Consider the following 24,780-nt stretch of genomic DNA (forward strand, 5'->3'; position numbering starts at 1 on the left):
GTGCACCTGCCTGTATAGGGAAAAGGTCACTATAACTATAAGTTACTCCCCTGTAGTGGTATGGGCTTGGCTTGGATGTGTGCCAAGTTCTGTGTTGCAAGTCCATCCTGCACTAGGGAGTTAGATCAGTCAGCGAAGTGCTCAGTGTGCAAGTGTGAGGACCTGTGTTCGATTCCCAGAACCCAGGAAAAAGTAGTCAGACATGGGAGCATGTGCTTGAAACCCCAGGATCTGGGAGACATAGACAGGAGGAGCCCTGGGGCTTGTGAACCAGGCAGTCAAGTCTAGTTGTTGAGTATCAGGTAAGTGAAAGAACTTGTCTCAAAGGAGAAAAAGTGGACACTGTTAGGAAAAGTATTGGCTCTGGACACCCAAGATCAAGTTCTCAGCACAAAGGAGGTTTATTTGCCCCAGAGGGCAGGGAATAAGGAGACAACAAAGACAGGAGATAGAGGATGAGGGAGAAGGGGAAGGGAACAAGGGAGAGAGGAGTGGCATTTCTCCCGGGAGTGGGACAAAGGACTGCCTCTGGAGAGAGAGAAGACAGAGGTGGCCCATAGGCAAATGGCAGTTTTTAAGGGTACAAGGGGGAAACCCTGTGTTAGGATGAGGTGTTTAATTTTAATTGGGCATGTTAACTAGGTGAGCCAAAGGGGGCTTTTGATTGCTGGACCCTGGTGGCCAGTCTCAGAATGAGGAAGTGTCCAAATAAGGGAATAGATCCTGGTGGCTGGGCAGAGGGGATGGGAGGGAAGAGCAATGCCTCAAAGCCATGCTGGCCAGAGTCCCTTCAGATGCACCTGAGGAGAGGTGACACCTAAGGATATCCTCCAGCAGCCACATGCAGGTGCACACACATGCTTGTGCACTTGCACACACAGGAACACACACAGAAATATACATTTACAAAGAAACACACATACAAACACACACAGGCACACACACATTCACACATTAGCACACAGACATACACACCCAGAAAGACAAACACAGAAACACATACAAGAACACACAAACACACACAAGAATACACAAACACACATTCACACAGAAACATACAAACATACACACAACACAGAAAGACACAAACGCAGAAACACACACCTAAGAGAACACACACAAACATTAATCTCCTTGTAAGCCATTAAAAGGATGGAAGCTGAATCCAGCTACGGTGCTTGGAGGTGGGGCCTCTGGGGCTGCTGAGTATCAATGAAGTCACCAGGGTGGATCCCTCGTGACTGAACACTGGCAGCTGGGTGAGCCGAGAGACCAGGAGACACACGTGTGCTTCCCGTCTCCTGCCATGTGACACCATGAGAACTCTCAACCAAAAAGGCCATCGGCAGACGCAGCCCCCAAGTGCTTGCCAAAACAAACCTTCCTTCAGGACTCATCCAATCTCTGTCACTAAGTTACCGGCAACAGAAAACCGGTTAATGGACCCCGAACAAGTATCCTGGAAGCAGTCTCTCACCTCACCTGAGTCACAGAGATGAACGACTTCATTACTCCCTTCCCTAATCTAAGCGGTGAACTGAGAACTGGAAAGAAATGAAGCCACTCACAGCTGTGAATACGGTAGAGAACTGAGGTCCTGAGGTCAGATGGGATGCTGGGAGATATGGTCCTGGGGACATAAGAGTTGATGAATTTGGGACTGAGGACAGAGAGGATGCTGGGAGCTAGGCACTGGACAGGAAGTGTGTCCTGTGATGATGACCTTGGTTGACCTGGATATACAACAGTTTAGAAGTGATGGAGAGGAAAAAAAAAAAAAACAAAAACAAAAAAATAACGCAGAGCTTTTCAGAATGGGCCTATGTTGACCCAGTTTACCTGCTGTCCCGGAGTTCTGTGAGAGGGAGAGGCCACCCGCACCCCACTTTCTTCCTCTTCTTGGTCCTATGAGTCACTAGCCTGCTCCAGGCCTTCAGGTGGCCACAGGGTAACCCAAGAGAGAAGAAAAGGACCAAAGTTTGGAGGGGTGAGTCAGCCTCCCAGGATGGGGAACAGAACCTGAAAGGCAGAGTCACACAGACAGACTTGACCGAACAGTGTGGAGAAAGGTACAGAGCCTGGATGACACACCTGGAAGGTTGCCCCAAGGGCTTCTTCGCCCTCCTCAGGGCCTAGGATTAAGACTTCCTTCCAGTTCGGTTAGCTTTCTGGGGGCCCCTCCCAGGGAAACAAGACTGAAACTTGGCCTATCATGGGGTCAGGACCAGAGGGAGGGAGCTGATCCTATTCTACACCCTGCCCAAAGAAGTCCACACCTGCTCAGCAACCCGTTGCAGCCCAGCCTCTCAGTCTTTCCCTGCCCACATTCACTTTGGCATCGCATTCCTCTCCCCCAAAGCTCACACTCACAGCACACGCCAGCACCCCGCACCTTCGCGCGCTTCCGAGCATCGCCCTCTCGCGCATCTCCCAAGCATCTCCCAAGCATCTCCCAAGCATCTCCCACGCACCCCCTGTGGGTTTCCCGAGCATCTTCTGCACAACCCTCGTGCATCTTCCGCGCATCTCCCGTGTGTCTTCTATACATTCCCCCGCGCACCTCCCGCGCCTCTCCCACGCATCTCCCGTGCATCTTCCGCGCACACTCCGGTGCATCTCCTGCGCATCTTCCTCGCGTCTCCGGTGCAGCATCCTCTAGGGAGCCCCACTAGCCCAGGCTACGCCTGCGCACACTCGCACGCACACCTTTGCACCTTCACACGACCCTCGTGACCTTCCGCTCTCCCAAGTCCTCACGTCCTTCCCCACTAGCTCCCACGACTCTGTCACGCTCACGCCCAGCCCTCTCGCCGGGGTCGGCGTGCTGTCCTGCTCCCCCACCCCCGTGCGCGCCCCTTCCGCGTTCCCGTCCTCCCTCTCCCCGCATTGTCTGGGCCTCTCTGTCCCCGTCCGGTCCCCGCCCCTTAGCTGACGCCACGCCCACACAGGCGCGCAGTGGGCGGGGTAGAGGGCGGGGCTGGACTCGGGGGCGGGGTCGGCGGCGCGGGAGGTGCAGGTGCCGGGCCGGGAGCGAGCGGCGGTGGCGGCGGCGGCGGCGGCGGCGGCGGCGGTGGCGGCGGCACCATGGGCCGGGCCCGGCGCTTCCAGTGGCCGCTGCTGCTGCTGTGGGCGGCCGCGGCGGGGCCAGGTAGGGTGACGGAGGTGGGGGCCGGGTCGGTGGGCTGGATCGGGGTGACGAGGGAGGTGTGCGTATTGCGGTCGGGTTGGGGAGGGGGTCGCGCCGCTGTGACAGCTGGGTCGCCTGGGGGCCTGCAGAGGCCGGAACAATGCGCTGGGGGTGGGGGGCTGCGGGAGACCCTCGTCTCCGGGACAAAGCGCAGCGCGAGCCAGGAGCCCGGAGCCGCGGGCAGGGGAGGGGGGACGCGGGCCCCGGCCGCCGTGCCGCAGCCCCCCCACCCCGCACAGGCCCCGATCCCGCGGGGACAAAGGGCCCGAGACCCTCCCTCCCCCCATGTCCCCAAGCCCGCCTTCTCCAGGCCAGTCCCACTGTCCTTCCGTCTTGGTCTTTAGATCTCTCTCTCTCTCTCTCTCTCTCTCTCTCTCTCTCTCTCTCTCTCTCTCACTGATTTTCCCCCAACCCTTGTCCTCTGTCCCTCAGTCTTCAAGTCCTGTCCTTCCTTCCGTCTGTCCTTTCTCCTTGTCTCCCCCTTCCCGTCTCTCCACTCCGCCTTTGTCCCCCACCACTGTCCCTTTTTCCTGGGTCACTCTGCCTGCCCCCCATCCTCTATTCACTCTTCCATCTCCTGTGTTGCTGTCGTTCCTATATGTCCCCATTCACCATCTCTCTCCCCGTCTCCTTGACACCCTGTATCTCTTCCCTTCTCTGTCCGCTACCATTCGCCCATTTCTCTAGCAGCCTCTGTTGCTTAGCTGCCTCCTTTCTCCTCTCTACCCCACTGTCTCCCTGTTCCCCGAATCTGCTTCCTCTCCCCATGCATCTTCCATCGAGGTATCCCTCCTTGCTCCTGGAGAGGAGTGGTGTCAGGCAGGGCAGCGACAGTATAGATGTGTGAAGTGGCATAGGGAACGTTGGCATGTGAGCACACACGTGGATTCCACAAATGTCTCCCCCAAACCCTCCCACCCGTTCACACACCCAAGCCACACTTCACAGAAGAGCCCCCTCCAGGACATTCACATGTCTTTCTCACTTGCTGTGGGAATCTGGAGGACCCCCACCCCCAACCCACAACACTGTGACCCTGAGGCTGGGGTCAAGGTCAGGAAATGTCACCTGAACTCTCACACTTAGGACCCTATATTTTTCATATCTACCATAGGACACTCCCCTGCAGTGGGTCAAGTTACTTTGCCCAGGAATACATCATGGGAAGGAGGCGGCTGGGTGAGCAAAAGCAGGGTTGAGGTCTCCTATAGGGAGTTGAGAATTGGGACCAGGTGGCCCAGCCCTCCTTCCTGGCTCCAGTTCTGTCCAGTGAGGGTGTTGAACTGGATCCATGTTCTAAGTTGAGTGCAGCCACACCTGCCGCCCCAAGGGCTGCAGCTGAGGACGAGGTTGGGGGCAAAGCTGACCTTAGAAGTTCTGCCTTTCTTCTGCAGACTTCTGGAGCAGCTTCCTAACTTTCATCAGACCCTCCTTTGCAACAATCATGCCCCAATTTCGCAGGTGGGAGCTGGGGACTCTGGGTACATTTTCATCCGTTTTTCTCTTTCTTTCTTCTTATGCATGAAAACCAGGTTCCTGGAACCAGGGAGTCCAACATAGAACCTGAGGTTATTTAAAACGTTGACACCCCTATGATGTTAGATACGGGACGTCTTTAGAACCTTAATGCCTTTACATTTCTAGAATGTTGTTAGGCATGGTGGCCTGTAATCCCAGACACTCTGCTCTGGAGGCTGAGGCAGAAGGTTCGTGAGACTTGCCAGGATTACTACAGAATGAGTTCAAGACCAGCCTGGTCAATTTAGTGATATTCTGTTTCAAAATAAAGGCATAAGAAAAAGAAGAGGGGGGTTCTAGGGAAGTAGCTTACTAGTCATAGGTGTCTGGAATCCACCAATGAGGGGCTGGGGGTGTGGCTCAGTGAGTACTTGCCTAGAATTAGCAGCCAGCAAGGGGATGCAAATATATGGCTCAGTGGCAAAGTGAGAGAGAGAGAGAGAGAGAAAGAGAGAGAGAGAGAGAGAGAGAGAGAGAGAGAGAGAGAGAGAGAGAGACAGAGACAGAGACCATTCTAGTGTCTTGACATCTGTGAAATTATGAAATCTTGACTTACTGGGTTGTACAGCCCCTGGGCCCTTATACGTTGGACCTTGTCTGTAGCTTCAGCTGGTTACCTACCCAGTTCAGGAGTCAAATCTCAGGCACTCTGGGAGGTGGCTCTTAGCCTTATCCCCGGTTTAGATTTTAAAGTCATTGCTTCCTGGTACCTTAATGCTTTCTGTAAATGATCTCTAAATTACATGTTGTGGGGCTTTATAAATGGGAGGCAAGCTTGGCGTCTTGGGGAGAACTCCAGGCAGCAGCTGGGTCCCAGCTTCTGGGGCAGTCCTCTCTGGCATAGTTTAATGTCAGTCTGGGGCCTTCTCTGGGCCTCGGTTTCTCTTTCTGGTGAGCATGGTCCTCAAGGGTCCTGTTTGTGGAGCTTCTTGTTGACATCTAGTTTCTTTTGTTTTTCGGTCTTACTATGTACACAAGACTGACCTTAAACTATGTAGCCCCCAACTGGTCTCAACACTATAGTGAGACCAGCTCTCAAGTCTTGAGATTATATGTCTGTGCCCCCATGCCTAGCTTTTTAATCGGATCTTTATGAAGGACTCCGACCACCCATTTTAGGAGGTTTCAGTAGCCACTACATCTCCTTACCCAGCCAGCAGGAGTAGAAGACTGGAGCCTATATTTGTGTCTTACACACACAGATACACACATACACACACACACACACACACACACACACCAAAAGTATCCTGTCTCTCCTGGCTCACTCTTGCTGAGACTGTGAAGAGGCAGGTGAGGCTGATGCTGAGAGAAAGAAGGGTCTAGGTGGGTAGGATCTGTGAAAGGAACAGGTGCCTCCCGGAGATGCACATGGGGGTGGGGGTGGGGTGTGACCCACAGCTGGAAACTGGGTAAAAACAGAAGGAAGCAGAAAACACAGATATGTAGCTACTGAGAGAGAATAAAGAGGCTGTTAAGACTCGGGGAGCCCTCCCGAGGGGGACCTTGTTGATCCCGAGTTTCTTTTCTAGGGTGACTCACTTCTCCCTGCCGTGGTTCTAAGCAGCCACTTAGAGCATAGACGGGCCCTCCTTTCATAGTGACTCACCCCAAAGACTGGGTCTTGGGAGATAGCTATCACTGACCCCCGACCCACTCATGGACTGGATGCCTGGGTCCCCAGAGTGTGGGGGTGGAAGTCAGGTTCCACCATAGATTCCAAGACCTTAGGCCCAGCAGGGCTTGGGCCCAGGGGTGGGTTAATGTCGTGCGAGCCTGGCCTGTCCCCGACTTGGGGAACACAAAGGCAGCTTTCTCTCTCGGGTGTATGTGTGCATGTTGGGGGGTGTGCTGGAGGCAGCCAGACCCGCCAGCATCCAGTGGCCCATGGCACCAGAACCCGAGTGAGTGCCCGCCCATGGCTTCTGGCTGTAGACACAGAGCGCCTAGGCCCCTTTGTGGACACCCAGGGGGATGGGGTGGGCTTCTGAGTCTTCATGGAGGAAGGTGTGGAAGAGTAACTGAGGTAAAGGCTTAGGCAAGCTGAGCTCAGTAGAAGTTTGCATTCTTCTGGGAACCCTACACTCAGGGTGACCCTCTGAGGGACTGCTCACCCCCTGGCTGGACCAGAAGCCTGGAATCCAGGGAGTCCCGAGTATCCCAGGAACGTGGGGACCACAGGGAGGACTTTGTGTGAGGCTGCTGACTCACCCCTGACGCCCCCACCCAAAGCCTAGGTCCCTAGACACTGGAAGACAAAGGACAGAAGGCAGGATCATGGCTTAGGAGTCCAAAGTTTTCAAGAGGGAGAAGATAGGGCTCAAACCCCAGGGTCTAAATGAGGAGAGCTGGAATCTAGACCCCTGTGTCTGAGGGAGGAGGCTGGGGTTTGGACCCCTATGTCTGAGAGGGAAGGCTGGAGTCTGGACCCCTGTGTTTAAGGGAGGAGGATTGGAGCCTGAACTCCTGTATCTGAGGGAGGATGGGGGCAGGGGGATGTCTCCTTGTGTCTTAGGAGGAAGGCTAGGGTTTGGGCCCCTGTGTCTGGGGGTTGCTTGGGGGCTAAGCCCCTGTTTCTGAAGATGGGGGCTGGGATGGGGATTTATGGGCCTGGGGGAGGAGGGGCTGGGGTCTAAGTCTGAGACTTGAGGTGACTGGGAGTCCTTACTTGTGGGTACTGAGAGAGGAAAGAAAAGCTCAGCCTCCTCGGTTGACAGAGGAAAGGGCTGGGGGTTTCCGAGGGAGGTTGAGCTGGGACCCTTATGCCTAGGTCCTGCAAATACAGGCGCCTTCACAAGGCTCATCTGCTGGAAGAATTGATGCTTTGTGCGAGGATGCTCGGACTCCGCCATTGATGGGGGGCTGAGGGGGGGTTTAGGCAGGACCCAGGAATGTACCAGCTTCCCGGGGGAGGGAAAAGGAAAGAGGCATGATGCCAGGGGCCCCCTGGGGAACGGATATAGAGGGGGTGGCTATGACCTTCCCAGAACTGTGACCTTGAGACTCCCTTGGGTATTCGCTGACTCAGGACCCAGGAAGTACTCCCCCGTCCTGCTTAGTCTCTGTGGAAACACCCACCAGCTGTGCACTGTGGACCCCTGTCTCAAGAGTCTGAGGGAAGAAGACTGGGCCTGGACCCCTGTGTCTGAGGGAAGAGGGCTGCCCTGGCTGGACCTCTGTGTCTGAGGGAGGAGGGCTGTCCTGGACCCCTGTGTCTGAGGGAGGAAGGCTGCCCTGGCTAGACCTCTGTGTCTGAGGGAGGAGGGCTGTCCTGGACCCCTGTGTCTGAGGGAGGAAGGCTGCCCTGGCTGGACCTCTGTGTCTGAGGGAGGAGGGCTGTCCTGGACCCCAGTGTCTGAAGGAGGAAGGCTGCCCTGGCTGGACCTCTGTGTCTGAGGGAGGAGGGCTGTCCTGGACCCCTGTGTCTGAGGGAAGAGGGCTGCCCTGGCTGGACCTCTGTGTCTGAGAGAGGAGGGCTGTTCTGGACCCCTGTGTCTGAGGGAAGAGGGCTGCCCTGGCTAGACCTCGGTGTCTGAGGGAGGAGGGCTGTTCTGGACCCCTGTGTCTGAGGGAGGAAGGCTGCCCTGGCTAGACCTCTGTGTCTGAGGGAGGAGGGCTGCTTTGGCTGGACTGACTCCTGGGTCTGAGGGAGGAGGGCTGGCTCTGGAGCGCTATGTCTGAGGGAGAAGGGCTGAGGCCTGGGACAGTTGTTGCCTGAGGTTGTTGAGTCTGAGGGTGAAGGATGCCATGTCTCTCCATGTCACCTGACAGCCCCTTTTCCAGACCCTTCCATCTACTTTCTCTGAGCATAGTCCCCACGATGACTTTTGGCTGTCAACACCATTTCAAAGTCCATGCCCCAGTCCCAAAAGCTCAGCCCCTCTCTGACCAGAAAGTCCCGCCCCTGCCCCCCCAACCAGAAACAAAAGCCTTAGGCCAATTAGTATTCTAGGCAGAAACACGGTTGCTTACTGACTCCTCAGGAGCGGGAGGGAGTCAAACAAAACCCCCCCTCACCCCATCTGCACCCTCAAGCAGAGAGCAGTTGGGGAATAGGAACCATGGATATGGGGGTCCCCATAGTTCCCAGGAAATGGTGAACCGTGTCACTAACTAGTTTTGGATAACTCCCTACAAGCCTCACTCTTCACGCCTGTAAAATGGGGGCTAATTCACATTAGTAGCTGTGAGGTCCAGAAGAGGTAGGCTTTAACATTTTGTTTGGTTGGATTTTGTTTATTTATTTATTTGTTTGTTTCTTTACTAAAACAGTGTCTCATGTAGCCCAGGCTGGCCTCAGACTCAATGCTTAGTCAAGGATAACCTTGAATTCATGATACTCATGTCTCCCCTTCCCAAAAGCTAGAATTATAGATGTGCCATTATGCCCAGCATGTGCAGTGCTGGGGCTCAAACTCAGACTTCATGAAATGCTAGACAAACATTCTACCAACCGAGCTATATACCAGCCCAAGATTTTTGTTTTGGTATTTGGTTTTGTGAGATGGGGTTTCACTGTGAGGCTTTGGCTGGCCTCGAACTTTTGAGGACGACCTGACTGATCTCAGAAACACAGACATTCACCTGCCTCTGCTTTTGGGGTGCTGGAATTAGATGTATATCACACACCTGGCAAGATTTTTTTTTTTTAAGTATTGAGCATGCAGACTAGTTTTCATAGGGCCTGGCACATCCCCATAGCCTGTAATAACAGCTTTCAGAAGGGACTCTTCCTGAGTGTCAGGCACCAGGCTGACCCCTGCAAAGCTACCTCTGGCATCCCTGTCATCTCACAGATGGTGTGGACTCCGCTAATAAAGGATGGGGCACTTCCTCAAGGTCACACAGGCTGGAGCGGGGATCTGCATGGCTTGTACAATGAGATTCCTGGGCAGGGTGTGGCAGGGCATGCTTGTGACCCTGGCACTAGAGAGGCTGAAGACGGAGGACCATGAGTTCAAGGCCAGCCTGGACTACACAGTGAATTCGAGTGTAGCCTGGTCTGCTAGTGAGCCACTGTCTCAGAGAAAGTCAGAGAACAAAGCCAGGGGTCCTAACTGTCTGGAAGCCTGAGCAGTACAGGCCTGAGCTGTAGCCTCTTTTGCAAGTTTCCTAAATATTTTTGCTTGCTTATTTTTAAACTTCTGTTGTTATGTTTATTTCTTTATTTTGTGTATGTGGATCCTGGAGGTCAAACTTGGCTTGCTGTCTTTACCCGCTGAGCCATCTCCATAGCCCTGTTTTGCTTTTTGTTTGTTTAAGGCAGGGTCTCTCTATTCTGTTGTCTTGGCTGACTCTCTGAACTCACTATGTTGACCTGGCAGGCCTTGAACACCTCTCTCTCTCTCTCTCTCTCTCTCTCTCTCTCTCTCTCTCTCTGCCTCTGAAGTGGTGGGTTTAAAGGCTTGTGCCACAGTACCTGGTGAGGTGTGTGTGTGTGTGTCTACGTGTTCACACATGGTAGGCAAATGCTGTAACACTAAGCTATATCCCCAGCTCTGAGCTTCGTTTTAAAAAACAAAAAAAAAAAATTTTCCTTGAATTTAAACGCAAGTACCATGTTTTAATACACAAGTGACAGCTAGGAAAATGAATTTAAATCACATAATGTACAAAAAAATTTTACTTTTACGTGTGTATACGTGTGAGTGTGTGTGTGTGTGTGTGTGTGTGTGTGTGTGTGTGTGTGTGTGAATGTATGCCACACATGTGCAGGTGCCTTCAGAAGAGTGAAGGGGCATCAGGCCTGGAGATGGATTCATACACAGTTGGGTGCAGTCTGATGAGAGCACTAGGAACGAAACGCAGGTCCTCTGGAAGAGCAGCAGACGCTCCTAACCTCTGAGCCAACTCTCCAGTCCTGATATATATTTTTAAGAATAATTTTTTTTAAAAATCATGTGTGTGTTAGGGTGTGTGTATTTGAGTTCTGGTGCCTGCAGAGGTCCCCTGGACCTAGAGTCACTGAAGTTGTGAGCTGCATGTGGGTGCTGGGAATCGAACTCAGCTCTTACAGCCAGAGATCCTCTTAACTGCTGAGCCCGCTTTCAGCTCCCCAGACTTACATTTTTGAGATAGTGTCTCAGGTCGCCCAAGAGGGCTTCCTACAAGATACATAATGGAGGATGACCTTATCCGATGTTCCTGCCCTCCTCCCCGGGCCCCCACATGGTGATGGAGGGCTATGTGGTCCTAGCTGGTGGGGGAGGCAGGATAGCTCTTAACCTCTGTGGGTCACACATCTGGGTTCTGCCTTCACAGAACCTGGGTGTTATTTCCGTAGAATACATTAATCTATGGAGAGGAGGCAGAAAGCTTTCTGAATACGAAGAGACTGGACGGTGAGGGAAGGCATTTTGGAGGCAGTCAGAGGTCAGAGGTCAGAGGTCAGAGGACAAGGACTTGAAGGAGCACAGAAGACAGCCCTGGGATGGTGGGAGCAGTAGAACAGAAAAACTAGGAAGAGGAAAGTGCATGTAAAGGCCCTGAGGTGGAAGCCTGTTCAGTGTGCTTGTGGCACAGTGAGGCCAGGTAGCCTAGAGGGCAGTAGATAGGAGAGGAGTGAGACCGAGAGTCAGAAAGTCAGAGGGTTCAGTCTGTTCGGTACCTAGAAGAGCCCACCAGGATTTGTGTTTGTGATGGACTGCATGTGAGGGAGGATGTTGCGGGGCTGAGCTGGGCTCTGAGGCCTTGCACGCCACCCAGTAAAGGTCCAACCACTGAGCTTCATCCCCATTGGCTTGTTTTAATATGGGCATGGTGTGCAAAGCAGGAAGGTCATGAGTTCAAGGCTAGCCAGGGTGTAAGAGACAGGCATGGAAGATGGTACCGTAAACAGGCTGTGTGTGTGTGTGTGTGTGTGTGTACATGTGTACATGTTAGTGTGTGCACATGTATGTGCATATGTATGTGTGGAGGCCAGAGATTTGGGTTGTGTGACTTCCTCAGTTCCTCTCCACCTTGGTTTTTGCTTTCATTTATATACTTATTTTATTTGAGACACTATCACTGGCACCTTTGCTAGTTTAGAACTCACTCTGTAGACTAGGCTGGCCTCGAACTCACAAAGATCCACTTGTTTCTTCCTCTTGAGTGCCGAAATTAAAGGAGTACGCCACCACACCTCTGACTCTTCTCTCTCTCTCTGTCTCTCTCTCTCTCTTGCTTACATTTTTATTTTATGTGTATGGGTGTTTTGGTCACATGTATGTGTGTGCCTGGTGCCTTCAGAGTCCAGAAGAGGGCATCAGATTCCATAGAACTGGAGTTTACAGACGGCTGTGAGCTGCCATGTTGACAGTAGGAATCAAACCTGGGTTCTCTGGAAGAGCAGCAAGTGTTCTCGGCCACTGAGCCATTTCTCCAGCCCCTACATTTTAAAAATTACATGTAGTTATTTAATTGAGTGTAGAGGTAGGTGCCATGGCTCTTGTGGAGGTCAGAGGACAACTTGTAGGAACTACTTCTCCCTCCATATTGGTTCCAGGGATCCCAGGGATGGAACTTGGGTTGTCAGTCTTAGCAGCAAACACCTTTACTCACTGAGCCATTTTGCCTGCCCCTCCATTTTTATTTTTATTTTATTTTTTTTAAGAATTTATTTATTTATGTTGTGTAAGTACACTGTAGCTGTCTTCAGACACCCATATGAGGGCATCAGATCTCATTATGGATGGTTGTGAGCCACCATGTGGTTGCTGGGATTTGAACTCATGACCTCTGGAAGAGCAGTCAGTGCTCTTAACCACTGACCCATCTCACCAGCCCTATTTTTTTTTTTTCAAGACAGGGTTTCTGTGTGCAGGCCTGGCTGTCCTAGACTCATTCTGTAGACCAGGCTGGCCTCGAACTTACAAAGATCCATCTTCCTCTGCCTATGCCTCTCAAGTGCTGGAATTAAAAGTGTGCACCACCATGCCTGGCTTCCGTGTTATATTTTAACACAGGGTCTCTCAAGGGACCTGGAGCACTCAAATTCGACTAGAGTAGCAGACTAGCAAATACCCAGGATTCTCCTGTCTCCATCCCTTCAGCAGTAGGCTTCCAGTCATGTGCCACTGGGCCCTGCTTTATTTGAATGCTGAAAGTCAGACCTCAAATCTTCATGTTTGTATGGCAAACATTTTACCCACAGAGACACCTCCAGCCCTCTGACTCCCATTTTGAAAAATGCAACTATGGGGTGGGGGTGGGGGTGGGAGTGGGGCTGGGGGTGGAGCAGCTGGAGAGGTGGCTCATTAGTTAGAGTACTTGTTACCCTTGCAGAGGACCCAGTACCCACATGACAGCTAATGACCAACAGAAATTCCAGTTGCAGGGGTTTCTGATGCCCTCTTCTGGCCACTGAGGGCACCAGGCACACATGTGGTGCATATGCATGCATGCAGGCAAAATATAAAAATAAATACACGGGCTGGAGAGATGGCTCAGTGGTTAAGAGCACTGTCTGCTCTTCAAGAGGTCCCAAGTTCAATTCCCAGCAACCACATGGTGGCTCACAACCATCTGTAATGGGGTCTGGTGCCCTCTTCTGGCGTACAAGCAGAACTATACTGTAAACATAATAAATCTTTTAAAAATATACAATATATACACATATAAAAAATAAATAATTTGTAATTTTAAAAAGAGGGAGCTGGACAGTGGTGGCACAGGTCTTTAATCCCAGCACTTGGGAGGCAGAAGCAGGCAGATCTCTGCCTGTTCAAGACCAGCCTGGTCTAGAGAGCTAATTCCAGGACAGCCAGGGCTACACAAAGAAACCCTGTCTTGAAAAAACAAAAAAGGGTGTGTGTGTGTGTGTGTATGTGTGTGTGTGTGTGTGGAAGAGCAACGGCTCAGTGGTTAGGAGTACATACTGTCCCTGCAGAAGACCCAGGTTCTGTTCTCAGCACCTAAGTGGGGTGGCTCAACGTCTCCTGTGTCTCCAGCTCCCAGATATCCAGACCTAGGGCACCTGCACCCATGTATGCAATACCCACACTTAGACACATACATACAATTAAAAATAGAATCTTGAATTCAAAAAGTCCACCTAGTCAGGTATGGTGGCACAAACCTTTAGTCCTAGGCTGGTCTACATATCAGGTTCCAGGTCAGGCAGGGCTACATGTTGAGACTGTGTTTTAAAAATGAAGCAGCCAGGTGGTGGTGATTCACATCTTTGATCCCATCGCTCAGGGGGCAGATACAGGTAGATCTCTGTGAGTTCAAAGCCAGCTTGATTTACAGAGCCAGTTCCAGAACAGCCAGGGCTAAACAGAGAAACCCTGTCTTGAAAAATCAAAAGAGGAGGAGGAGGAAGAAAGAGAAAAAAGAAAAAAGAAAGGAATCCATAAAATCAGGGCATGGTGGCACGCCTGTTATCTTGGCATTCAGGAGGCAAAGTTAAGATGGTCACGTGTCAGCCTGGATGTGTGAGGCAGGCTTGGAAGTTGAGATCCACAAACAGGTTCTTGAGAGGTCCAGGTAAGAGAGAGATGATGATAGAAGAGGGGGCTCGGAGGTGAGACAGACAAAGCTAAATGGATTCAGATATATTTTAGAGGTAAAATATGCAGACATTGCTGAAGGGATGGGTGTTAGGGCTGAGGGAATGGTCGAACACTTGGGTAGCTTGTTGTTGGGTGGCCTGAGCAGCTGTGTGGGTGTTTTGTGGCACCTACTGAGCCTATAAAAGGGTAGGCAAGGGCTGAATGTGTTGTTTGTCATTCTAGGAGGTAAAATTCAAAGGGTGGCTTAGATTCTGTTACTCCTGTTGTGCTCTGTGGCCAGGACCCAAAATGGCTGCCGAATTCCACATATCCCATCCTCCATGAGGCTGTCCCTGTAGGAAAAAAAAAAAGAATTTGTCTTTTTTTTGGTTAGGAACTACCCCATATATGACTATATGATATTTCTGCTTAGGTTTGTCCAATTAGAATAAACATCATCATATAGCTTTACCTAGCTGCAAGGGAGTCAGACAGGGGACAACCATAAAGAACAATGAGGATTCTTTAATCATGAGGGAAAGAATGTTGAGTTAGGACGCTGTCAGCCCCTGTTTCTATCCTGCAGGAGGAATCTGTTCTGCCCTTGGTTACTCATGCTCTTAATAGGAAGTGTACCACTTCTGATGGGAAATTACATTCATCGGTGGCTAGTTCCTTATAAATGGTAAAGATTTTCTTTTTTTTTTTTTTCTTTTTTTGTTTTGTTTTGTTTTTCGAGACAGGGTTTCTCTGTGTAGTCCTGGCTGTCCTGGAACTCACTCTGTAGACCAGGCTAGCCTCGAACTCAGAAATCCGCCTGCCTCTGCCTCCCAAGTGCTGGGACTAAAGGCGTGCACCACCACCGCCCGGCTAAAGATTTTCAAGGGACTGGACCCCATCTGACTTATCTCTGGGTACCAGCCTCAAAAACCTCCCAGACAACTAACCCATGGGACTGAATGGAAGAGACCTGGAAAACCACTGAGCTTATTTTGTTTCTCTGAGGCGGAGAAAGGCTCTTGATATAGCCCTGGATGAACTGGAAAGCCTCCTTCTTCTGCGTCTCTGGTACGGGGATCACAGGCGTGCTCTGTCTTGCCCAGCCATTACCATTTAAAGACAGCTGAGGAGGCTATGGTGCCTCATCTCTGTCTCCCAGCACTCTACAGGAAAACCAAACTCTGAATTCCAGGTTCAGGGAGACACCATGCCTCAAAGGGTTAAGGCAGGGGCATAACAGAAGAGGGTATCCAATCCCAGTGCCCTCCTCGTCTCCTCCTCTGGGTTCTGCACATACACTCATGCATGAGTACTAATACAAGTATGTGTACAGCACACACACACACACACACACACACACACACACACACACACACACACAGAGAGAGAGAGAGAGAGAGAGAGAGAGAGTATTAATCCAAACTGGAGAGATGACTTGGTGGTTAAGAGCACTGGCTGCTCTTCCGGAGGACCCAGGTTTCAAACCCAGCACCCACCCAGACTCACACCTATCTGTGATTCCCATTCCAGAGTTTGGATGCCCTCTTCTGTTCCCTGTGGCCACCAGACACACACAAATGGTGCGCACACATACCTGCAGGTAAAATATGCATACACATAAAATGAAGTTAAAAATTAGAAACATAAATAAATCCAAATAACTAGCCATCTACAGTAGCACTCGACTCAAGAATATCACCCCTGAGTCTTGATGTTCAGAAACCCTGGCAACCGGGTGAGATGAGACAGCAAACACGACAGAAACCGACTTAGCTTCTCACCTCAGCAGGCCTGTCAGCAGCAAATCCATAACCCCTCACCAACACCGGACATTCACTCAGACGGCTGGAAGGGATGTGGAGGCAGGACCAGAGGTCATAGGTCATAGGTCTGGACTTTGCAGTTTTGACTGTGGCCGATTTCCCCACCTATACACCGGGACTTGGGATGTGAGGCTCTGGGTTCAGTCTCTGGTACCAATTCATTGTCGGGGGACTTGAAGATGGAGATTGAAATAGAACTCCCTTCTACTTCAGTAGTGTGGCATATGCCTTTAATTTCATCTCTCGGGAGGCAGATCTCTGAGTTTGAGGCCAGCCTGGTCTACAGAGTTTCAGGACAGTCATGCCAACACAGAGAAACTATGTCTTGAATAACAAAAAAGAAAGAAGAAAAAAAGAAAGAAAGGGTCGTTCCCTTACCACAGGACCTCCGGCAGCACGTGCCCATCCAGTGGTAGCTGTGGTTTGTTGTTGTCTTTCAGAAAAACAAAACAAAACAAAAACCTGAGGGTTCTTGGGGCTTTGCTACTGGTTAACCTTGGCTTTCAGCTTGTTTTGTTTTCTAGTGGGAGTGGAATCTGTGATCTTGCTCAGGTCAAGCAAATACTGAGCCACGCCCCCAGCCCCTCACTGGGGGATCTAGGCAGGGGCTCTACCACTGAGCCACACTCCCAGCCCCTCACTGGGGGATTCTAGGCAGGGGCTCTACCACTGAGCCACGCCCCCAGCCCCTCACTGGGGGATTCTAGGGCAGGGGCTCTACCACTGAGCCACGCCCCCAGCCCCTCACTGGGGGATTCTAGGCAGGGGCTCTACCAGTGAGCCACGCCTCTCACAATATTACCTTTCCAGCCCTGTAATTTGTTCTTTTAATGGTTCTTCTGGGTGGGCTAACTGCTGTCATGAATAATCCTGAACTTCTGAGTTGGGCGGAGTGGTGCACATCTTTTAAATGTTTTCTTTTATTATTATTAATTATTATTTTGTTTTGTTTTGTGTTGAGGTTTCTCTGTGTAGTCCTGGTTGCCCTGGAACTCGCTCTGTAGATGAGGCTGGCCTCGAACTCAGAGTGCTAGGATTAAAGGTGTATATCATCAAGGCAGGTGTGGTGGCTCATGCCTTTAATCCCCACACTTGGGAGGCAGAAGCAGGTGTATCGCTGTGACTTGGAAGCCAGCCTGCTCAACACAGAATTCCAGCTCAGACAGGCCTATGTAGAGAGACCCTGTCACATAAAAATAAAAGTAAGTCACAGGCGGGCCTTGGAGAACAGGCAGCTATGAGGCTCTTTCTTACGTGAGGTCCTGCCTTTCTGTGTGCTCCTTAGACTGTTCTGACCCAGTAGATGTGTAGAACTGTGGGGGAGAAGGAGCAGGCTGGAAGAAGTACATCTGATGTGTCCATCAGATTCATCATGTGTCCCCACCCAGCCACAGGGATGCTGGGGGAGTAGTGTAGGTATGTATCAAAGCCATGGATCTCACCAATGGAGCAGACCATTCAGAACTTAGTGGTTTAGGAAAATGGCTGCTGAGAGCCAGGGGCAGCATTGGACACTTGTACCACTGTGGAAAAGCAGGAGGCCAGCTTGCTGAACACTGCAGGACCTTGTCTCCAAATCCCCAGGTGGTGGGCAAAGGGCTTTATTTACTCACATTCTGGGTTGGGGGTCTAGACTGGATCAGGTGGGCAGGCTTCTCTTGGTTTCCACTGGGGTCACCTGGGCTTCAGTCAGAATGTGAGGTTTAAGGTGACCTCCTTCACAGGATGGTGGCAAGAACCTCAGAGAAGCTATTCTGGACGTCTACCCAACAGTTTCTGGGTAGCAGATGGTACAGAGGAAGCAGTTAGGCCTCTGTAAGCCTGAGCTTCTGACTCTTAGTAGACCGTTTTTAGCAAAAACACCTCCCTTCCCAGCGTGGCCTCCTACTAGTGCCTGTGTATGAGGATGACCTGATGCTCCCGTCCGTTCCTCAAGCACAGGGCTTATGGGTATTCACCATCAGACCCAACTGATGCAGTGCTGGGGACCTAACCCAGAGCTTCATGCTTGCCAGACAAGCACTCTACCCTACAGACATCTCTGTGTGCGTGTGCATGTGTATGTGCCTGTGCGTGCGTGTGTGCATGTGTGTGTGTGTGTTATTATCTCTTTTCTTTTTTTTTTTTTTTTCTTTTTGAGACAGCACCTTGCTCTTGATACAGCCTGGCTTTGATCTTATTATACAGCCCAGGCTGGCCCTGAAGAGATCCTTCCTGCCTCTGCCTCCAAAGGGCTGGAATTTCATGCATGTACCAGCATGCTGGGCCACTTCTAGCAGATTCTATTGGTCACTGAGAGTCATAAGTCAGCTCAGATTCAGGGAGGAAGAGCCTCTTTAATAGGAAGGCAGCTGAGTCGCCTGCAAAGGACCTCTGTATGTACGTAGACCAGGCTGGCTGGCTTGGGACCTAGGAAGAGGAGAAACGAGGAAGCAGAGGGAAGAGGAGTTTGTAGCTGGCTGTGTTGATGTAAAGCTGGACAGCACTGGAAGGGCACGGGCAGGGTACTGTGTGCTCTACATACCTTCCAGATGTGGGAAGACTGCCCCATCAGACGAGCTTCAGCGTGTGTCTTGATGGGAAGAAAGCAGCTTCCCACACTGGGCAAACTCCAGCTCCAAGATGCAATGGGATTGCTTCTGTGGGAGCCTCCCATTACTGTCCATTTTGCTGGGCAGATCCTGCTCCCCTTCGGCTAGCTCCGGGTGTTCCTTTCACTCAGAGGAGGACACTGAGCCTTGCCTGGCTCCTCTAGAGGCCATTTTGCCCCTTCAGATGGCAGAGAGAGGACTAAAAGCCATGTTGGGTGACACACCTGCAATGTTAGCACTCATGAAACTGAGGCAGGAGGGTTGCCATGAGTTTGAGGCTATGGGGTGACAGACTTATTCTCAACAAGGAACAAACCAGGAATTAGGGAGATGTTCAAGCAAGTGCAAGGACGAGAGTTCAGATCTCCAGCTCCCTCATAAATGGATTGTGGTCATGGAAGCTTGTACCAAAGACAGGGATGTGGATCTCAGAGTAAGCTGGCTAGTGGAACTGGCTGCCTATCAAGTCTGACCCTCAGCTGTGATCTCTGGGTTCAACTGAGAAACCCCACCACAGTGAACAAGGTGAAGAACTATAGAGAAAGTCCGGATGCCATCCTCGGACCTTAACACTGGCATGTGAATACAGAGAACCTCACTGAACCTCCCCCCCCACCCCCCCACCCCCCACACTACTGAGTGTCATCTCAGGGACTCTCCATTCTGTTTCCCTTGGTTCAGGGACGGGACAGGAAGTGCAGACAGAGAATGTGACGGTAGCTGAGGGTGGGGTGGCTGAGATCACCTGCCGTCTGCATCAGTATGATGGGTCCATAGTCGTCATTCAGAACCCAGCCCGGCAGACTCTCTTTTTCAATGGCACCCGAGGTAAGTGCAGGAAGACTGAAAACGTTTACGACCTCAAGAGGGACAGATCTAAGCATGTGACAGGGGAAGAGGGCTGGAAGTCTGGACTCCCATGGTCCTGCGCGGGTGGAGGTGGGGTTTGAGGGGCTGGAATGGGTTCCCAAGTTGAACGGGTCAGAAACGGGGTTATATGTGTCTAGGAGGGTGGCTGTCCCAAGTTCAAGTCCAGGCTCTCTTCACTCTAGCTCTGAAGGACGAGCGATTCCAGCTGGAGGAGTTCTCCCCGCGCCGGGTGCGCATCAGGCTCTCAGACGCCCGCCTGGAGGACGAGGGGGGCTACTTCTGCCAGCTCTACACGGAGGACACCCACCACCAGATCGCCACGCTCACTGTCTTAGGTAGCCCCCACCCCGAGTCCCACTCTCATTCATTTTCTGCCTTCGCTCTCTCTGGCTGTTTTATAACCTCTTGGACATCTGGCTTCATCTGGTCTCTACTTTAGATCCCTGCCACCTGTGGGACCTTGGCTCCCGTTGGTCCCTGGGATCTAGCAGCCAGACTGATTAGACCTCGATGCCTCCCTTGACACCCCCATCCCCGCGCGCCTCTTTTCTGTACAGTGGCTCCGGAGAATCCTGTGGTTGAGGTCCGAGAGCAAGCAGTGGAGGGCGGCGAGGTGGAACTCAGCTGCCTGGTTCCGCGATCGCGCCCCGCAGCGGTCCTGCGCTGGTATCGGGATCGCAAGGAGCTGAAAGGTACTCGGGGGCGGGGCTAGGAGAGGGGACGCTCGGCGCTCAGGAAAGAGGCGCGGTCAGTGGTGGGCCGGCCCTGGATAATAGTGCAGACAGTTTCCGGGCGCAGTTCAGCTGTAGAGTCAGGCGTGATGGATAGCACACGCCTGTCACCCCAGCATTTGGGAGGTGTCAGGAGTTCAAGGTCATCCTCAACTACCTAGCGAGTTCAAGGTCAATCTGGACCCTGTCTCAAAGCAAACAAAGCTAAACAAACAAAACTTAGACCAGAATCTTAAGTGATTGAGAGTGACAGGGGCATGGTTAGGTGAATAAGTCCAGGCTTACAGATAGGAGTGTGGCTTGGCCAGCAGCCTACATTGGGATCCGGAGGCAGGGCAGAACCCTTGGCCTGACGGTAACTGGGCTGGGTCGGGTAGGAGTGAGCAGCGGCCAGGAGAACGGCAAGGTGTGGAGCGTGGCGAGCACCGTGCGGTTCCGTGTGGATCGCAAAGACGACGGCGGTATCATCATCTGTGAAGCGCAGAACCAGGCGCTGCCCTCGGGACACAGCAAGCAGACGCAGTACGTGCTGGATGTGCAGTGTAAGTGGCTCAGGGGTCTGCACGCCAGCCGCCCACCCCTAGAGGTCCCTCATCACCCGCATGATCTCTCTCTCCTCTTTTCCTCCTCCGCTACAGATTCCCCCACAGCACGGATCCACGCCTCTCAAGCTGTAGTGAGGGAGGGAGACACTCTGGTGCTGACGTGTGCTGTCACAGGGAACCCCAGGTAAGATCTGACTGACGTCTGGCTCCTAAGTGGTGAAGAGACTTGGGGCCTGCGCTCCTGGGTTCTATGGAAAGAGTTCATGAAACCAGACTCCTGATGAAAAGGAACCAGAAATCGAAGAATACTTACAGCCCTGACTGCATGTAGAAACTGGCCTCAAGCCTGTTGGTTTTCCGTAAGAAAGGGATCATTAGACAGCCCCTTTTATTTAAAAAAAATGGGGGGGGTGTTTTGGAGGAATAGCCTCCAGTTATTCAGGGAAGAACCTGATTCAATTCTCAGCACCCACACAGTGGTTCACAATCCTCTCCTGTCCCCGGGGATCCGCGCCCTCTTCTGGCATCTGAGGGCACTGCACGCCGGAGATGCATTGCCGCACATGCAAGACAAACCCTCATACACATACGATGCATACTTTTAAAAAATACATTTTTGCGGGACGTGAGAGGCGCACCACTACACACGTAGGGACATCAGAGGACAACCCGTAAGAATTTGTTCTGCCCTTCCACCATGTGGGTCCCAGGAATCTAACTTCTAGTCAAGCTCATCGATAAGCGCCTTTGCCTGCCTTTGAGGCATTCACAGGCTGAGTAGTCGATCTTCCTAGATTCTTTTCATTGCTGGGGATCGAACCTAGCATCTTATGCATACTGGCAAAGGGTCTCCGCTGGGACGGACACACACAGGCACACATATAAAAGCTGTCCTGACCTTTACACACACACAAACACACTCACACACAAGCATAGTATCACACACACCATCACCCCCATAATAAACAATTTTAAAATTATAATTTTTAAAAAGGTGTCTTAAGAGAGGTACCCCACATGGGTGAACCTACCTCTAGAAGGTATGTTATAGACACACACACACACACACACACACACACACATATTTGGGGGTTGATGTTGGATCAGTGCTGTATATTTAGATTCCTGAGAAGTCAGATTCTTAGGTTCCTAACTTGTTTTTACTCACGGCCAGGCCAAGCCAGATCCGCTGGAACCGCGGGAATGAGTCTCTGCCAGAGAGGGCGGAGGCAGTGGGCGAGACGCTCACGCTGCCTGGCCTAGTATCTGCAGATAACGGCACCTACACCTGCGAGGCGGCCAACAAGCATGGCCACGCGAGGGCGCTCTACGTGCTTGTGGTCTATGGTGAGGACAGTATGGGGGCGCGGGGGGGGGGGGGGCCCGGGGGGGGGCGCGGAGAAAGAGGGACGGGCTGAGGCAGGTGGATCTCTGTGAGTTTGAGGCCAGCTTGATCTAGAGAGCAAGTTCCAGGACAGCCAGGGCTGTTACCAGAGAAACCTCTTCTTGAAAAAAAAAAAATCAAGGCCATACTCATCAATTTTTTTTAATACCAGTCTACAATACAGGAGACACTCAAAAAAAAAAAAAAAAAAAAAAACCAAGCCAGACTGGTCTACAAAGTGAATTCCTGGCTAGCCGGAGCTACTCGGTGAGACTCTGTCTCAGTAAACACACAAATAGGGATTGATGGCTCGGCAGTTAAGTGTGCTTACTGCTTTTGCCAAGGACCAGGGTTGGATTCTCCACACCCACGTGGCAATTCACAACTTTCTGGAACTCAAGTTCCAGATCTAAAGTCGTCTTCTGGTCTCCACAGGCTTCTGCACACACACATAAATCCACGCAAGCACATACACATAAAAATAAGAAAATGTATTTAAAAACCCCAAAGCTAGGGTGGATGTTACTTCTAGCTTAGGGGTGGAAGGGTAAGGAGGTGTGTAGATACTAGGAATGAAAGACCCACTGGTGTAAAAGCCAATGATTCCCAGAGGAATTGGAGCAAACAGAGAGAGGGGCGCTAAAGAAAGGTGGCAGGCTTTCAAAGAGCAAAGCTGTGTGCGGAATAGCTTAATGGCTTGGCAGCAGGAGGCGGGATTAGGACCTTTTTCGACATTTTCTCTTTAACAGACCCCGGTGCAGTGGTAGAGGCTCAGACATCGGTTCCCTATGCCATCGTGGGCGGCATCCTGGCGCTACTGGTGTTTCTGATCATATGTGTGCTAGTAGGCATGGTCTGGTGCTCAGTCCGACAGAAGGGTAAGAGAGGGCGGGGCCTGAAATCTGTGAAGAGTGCGGTCGTTTCTGATTGTGGATAGCAAGGGGGCGGAGCCTAGACCCAGGATTGGATTTGAAACCGAGCCCTATTTTTTGACTAATACCCTGTAGAGGGTGGACCTTTGGCCTGCTTTGCAAGGGCTGAAATTTAGCAGAATAAAGGGAGAGATTTTGAGTAATTTATTTTTCAAATTGCTGGGTTTATTGACAGCATAGACTTAAGGGAATAGTATCAAAAGCTTGGGATGGGGAGGGTTGGGAAGGAGATAAGGGTGCAGGGGAGGGGACTCAGTTGATAGACTGTCTTAGCGTGCACAAAGCCGTGGACTTCATTCCCAGCACTGCGCAGACTGGGCGTGGCAGTGGACGCTTCTAACCCCAGTATTTGGGAGGTAGTGGCAGGGGGATACAAGTGCAAGGTCACTTGTAACTATCGAGTTTGAGGCTTCCTGGGAAACTGGAGACCCCCATCCCCACCCCCGTCTCAAAAAAAAAAAAGAAAAAAAAAACGGAGGGCAGGTCGGGGAATGAGGGTGGATTTTCTGTGACGTTTTGGGGTCTTCCTAATTCCTCTTTACCTCTTTCTCTTCCATTGTCCTATGCTTCCCTGAACTGAACTCTGGTTCCCTCTCTTTCTCCCCCTTCCTTCATATGCTGTGTCTCTGGCCTGCCGCCTTTTCCTATACCTCTGCCCTGGGGGCATCTTTCCCCTCTCAGGCTCCTATCTGACCCATGAGGCCAGTGGCTTGGATGAGCAGGGAGAAGCCAGAGAAGCCTTCCTCAATGGCAGCGATGGACACAAACGGAAAGAAGAATTCTTCATTTGACCCCACTCCCCCACTGCCAGCTGCAAGGAACCAGCAAAGACATTGACCAGAGTCCGGGATGGTGGGCTTCTCCCCCACTAGCTAACACCTCAGCGCTTGGGCAGGGATTAGGGTGTTGGATGCCTGGATCTCTCCCAGGGCCAAAGGCTAGGGTCCAGAGACTTGGGATCCCCTAAGGAGACAGGGACTTAAGGTCCCTTCTAGACCCTGAGTCCAGGGACAGATAATAGGGATTTGGGTTGGGGGAAGAAAACAGGGGGAAGGCCAGAACCCCTAGGCTACAGAACCAGGTCTTGTGGGGGAGGGGGTCAGATTCTGGGAAGGGTGGGGTGGGCAGGGAAGGGAAACACAGATTTCTTTGGGGTCCCAGACCCCATGCCAGCCATTGTAAGAGTTCCACAGAGCTCTGGGCACCTCTTTGCAAAGCCATGTTTGCACGGTGGGGGGGAGGGACAGGGGAGGGCGTGGAAAAGGGAATTCTGTGTCTTTGTGTGAAAACTCTGATGGGGGGCAGTAAGGGAGACAACCCGACCCTTATCCAGCCCCCCTGCTCCGGGTTCCTGGGCGGCTCCCCTTCCCTCCATCTGGACCCCCACTTCCCATCCCATAATTGTCTCTTCACCCACTCTTGGGGGGGCCTTCCCCGTCTCTCCTCCAGGCCCCCCAGGGAGGGGGAAAGGAGTTTGGAGGGGATGTGTGGTCTCTATGGTTTTATATATAATATATTAAAAAATCAAAAATCTGTATGAAAAATATCAGATTGCACCCCTCTCCCTCCATTACTGGCTTTTGCCCCTTTTTCTTGTTTAAAAAAAAACAAAACAAAATGAAACACATTTTTGTACGGGGCGGGGAGGGGATAGGGAGGGGGGTTTGGCAATCCCACTAACCACCATTAAACTGAGGAGAGAACAAGTATGGGGTGGCTGTGTGTC

The 24,780-nt window shown here is 51.7% G+C and overlaps 1 protein-coding gene across 1 annotated transcript; it reads left to right on the top strand.

The window, feature by feature from the left end:
- The first annotated feature begins 3,026 nt into the window (after positions 1-3,026).
- Positions 3,027-24,761, top strand: Cadm4 (cell adhesion molecule 4). The gene is made up of 9 exons (XM_034496973.2): positions 3,027-3,148; positions 19,274-19,420; positions 19,645-19,797; positions 20,020-20,154; positions 20,571-20,735; positions 20,832-20,922; positions 21,913-22,085; positions 22,872-23,000; positions 23,736-24,761. The coding sequence occupies exons 1-9, from the start codon at positions 3,085-3,087 to the stop codon at positions 23,843-23,845; spliced, it is 1,167 nt and encodes a 388-aa protein (XP_034352864.1). The 5' UTR covers positions 3,027-3,084; the 3' UTR covers positions 23,846-24,761.
- The last annotated feature ends 19 nt before the right edge of the window (positions 24,762-24,780 follow it).

Source organism: Arvicanthis niloticus, chromosome 1 (genome assembly GCF_011762505.2).
Source record: "Arvicanthis niloticus isolate mArvNil1 chromosome 1, mArvNil1.pat.X, whole genome shotgun sequence".
NCBI classification, from domain to species: Eukaryota; Metazoa; Chordata; class Mammalia; order Rodentia; family Muridae; genus Arvicanthis; species Arvicanthis niloticus.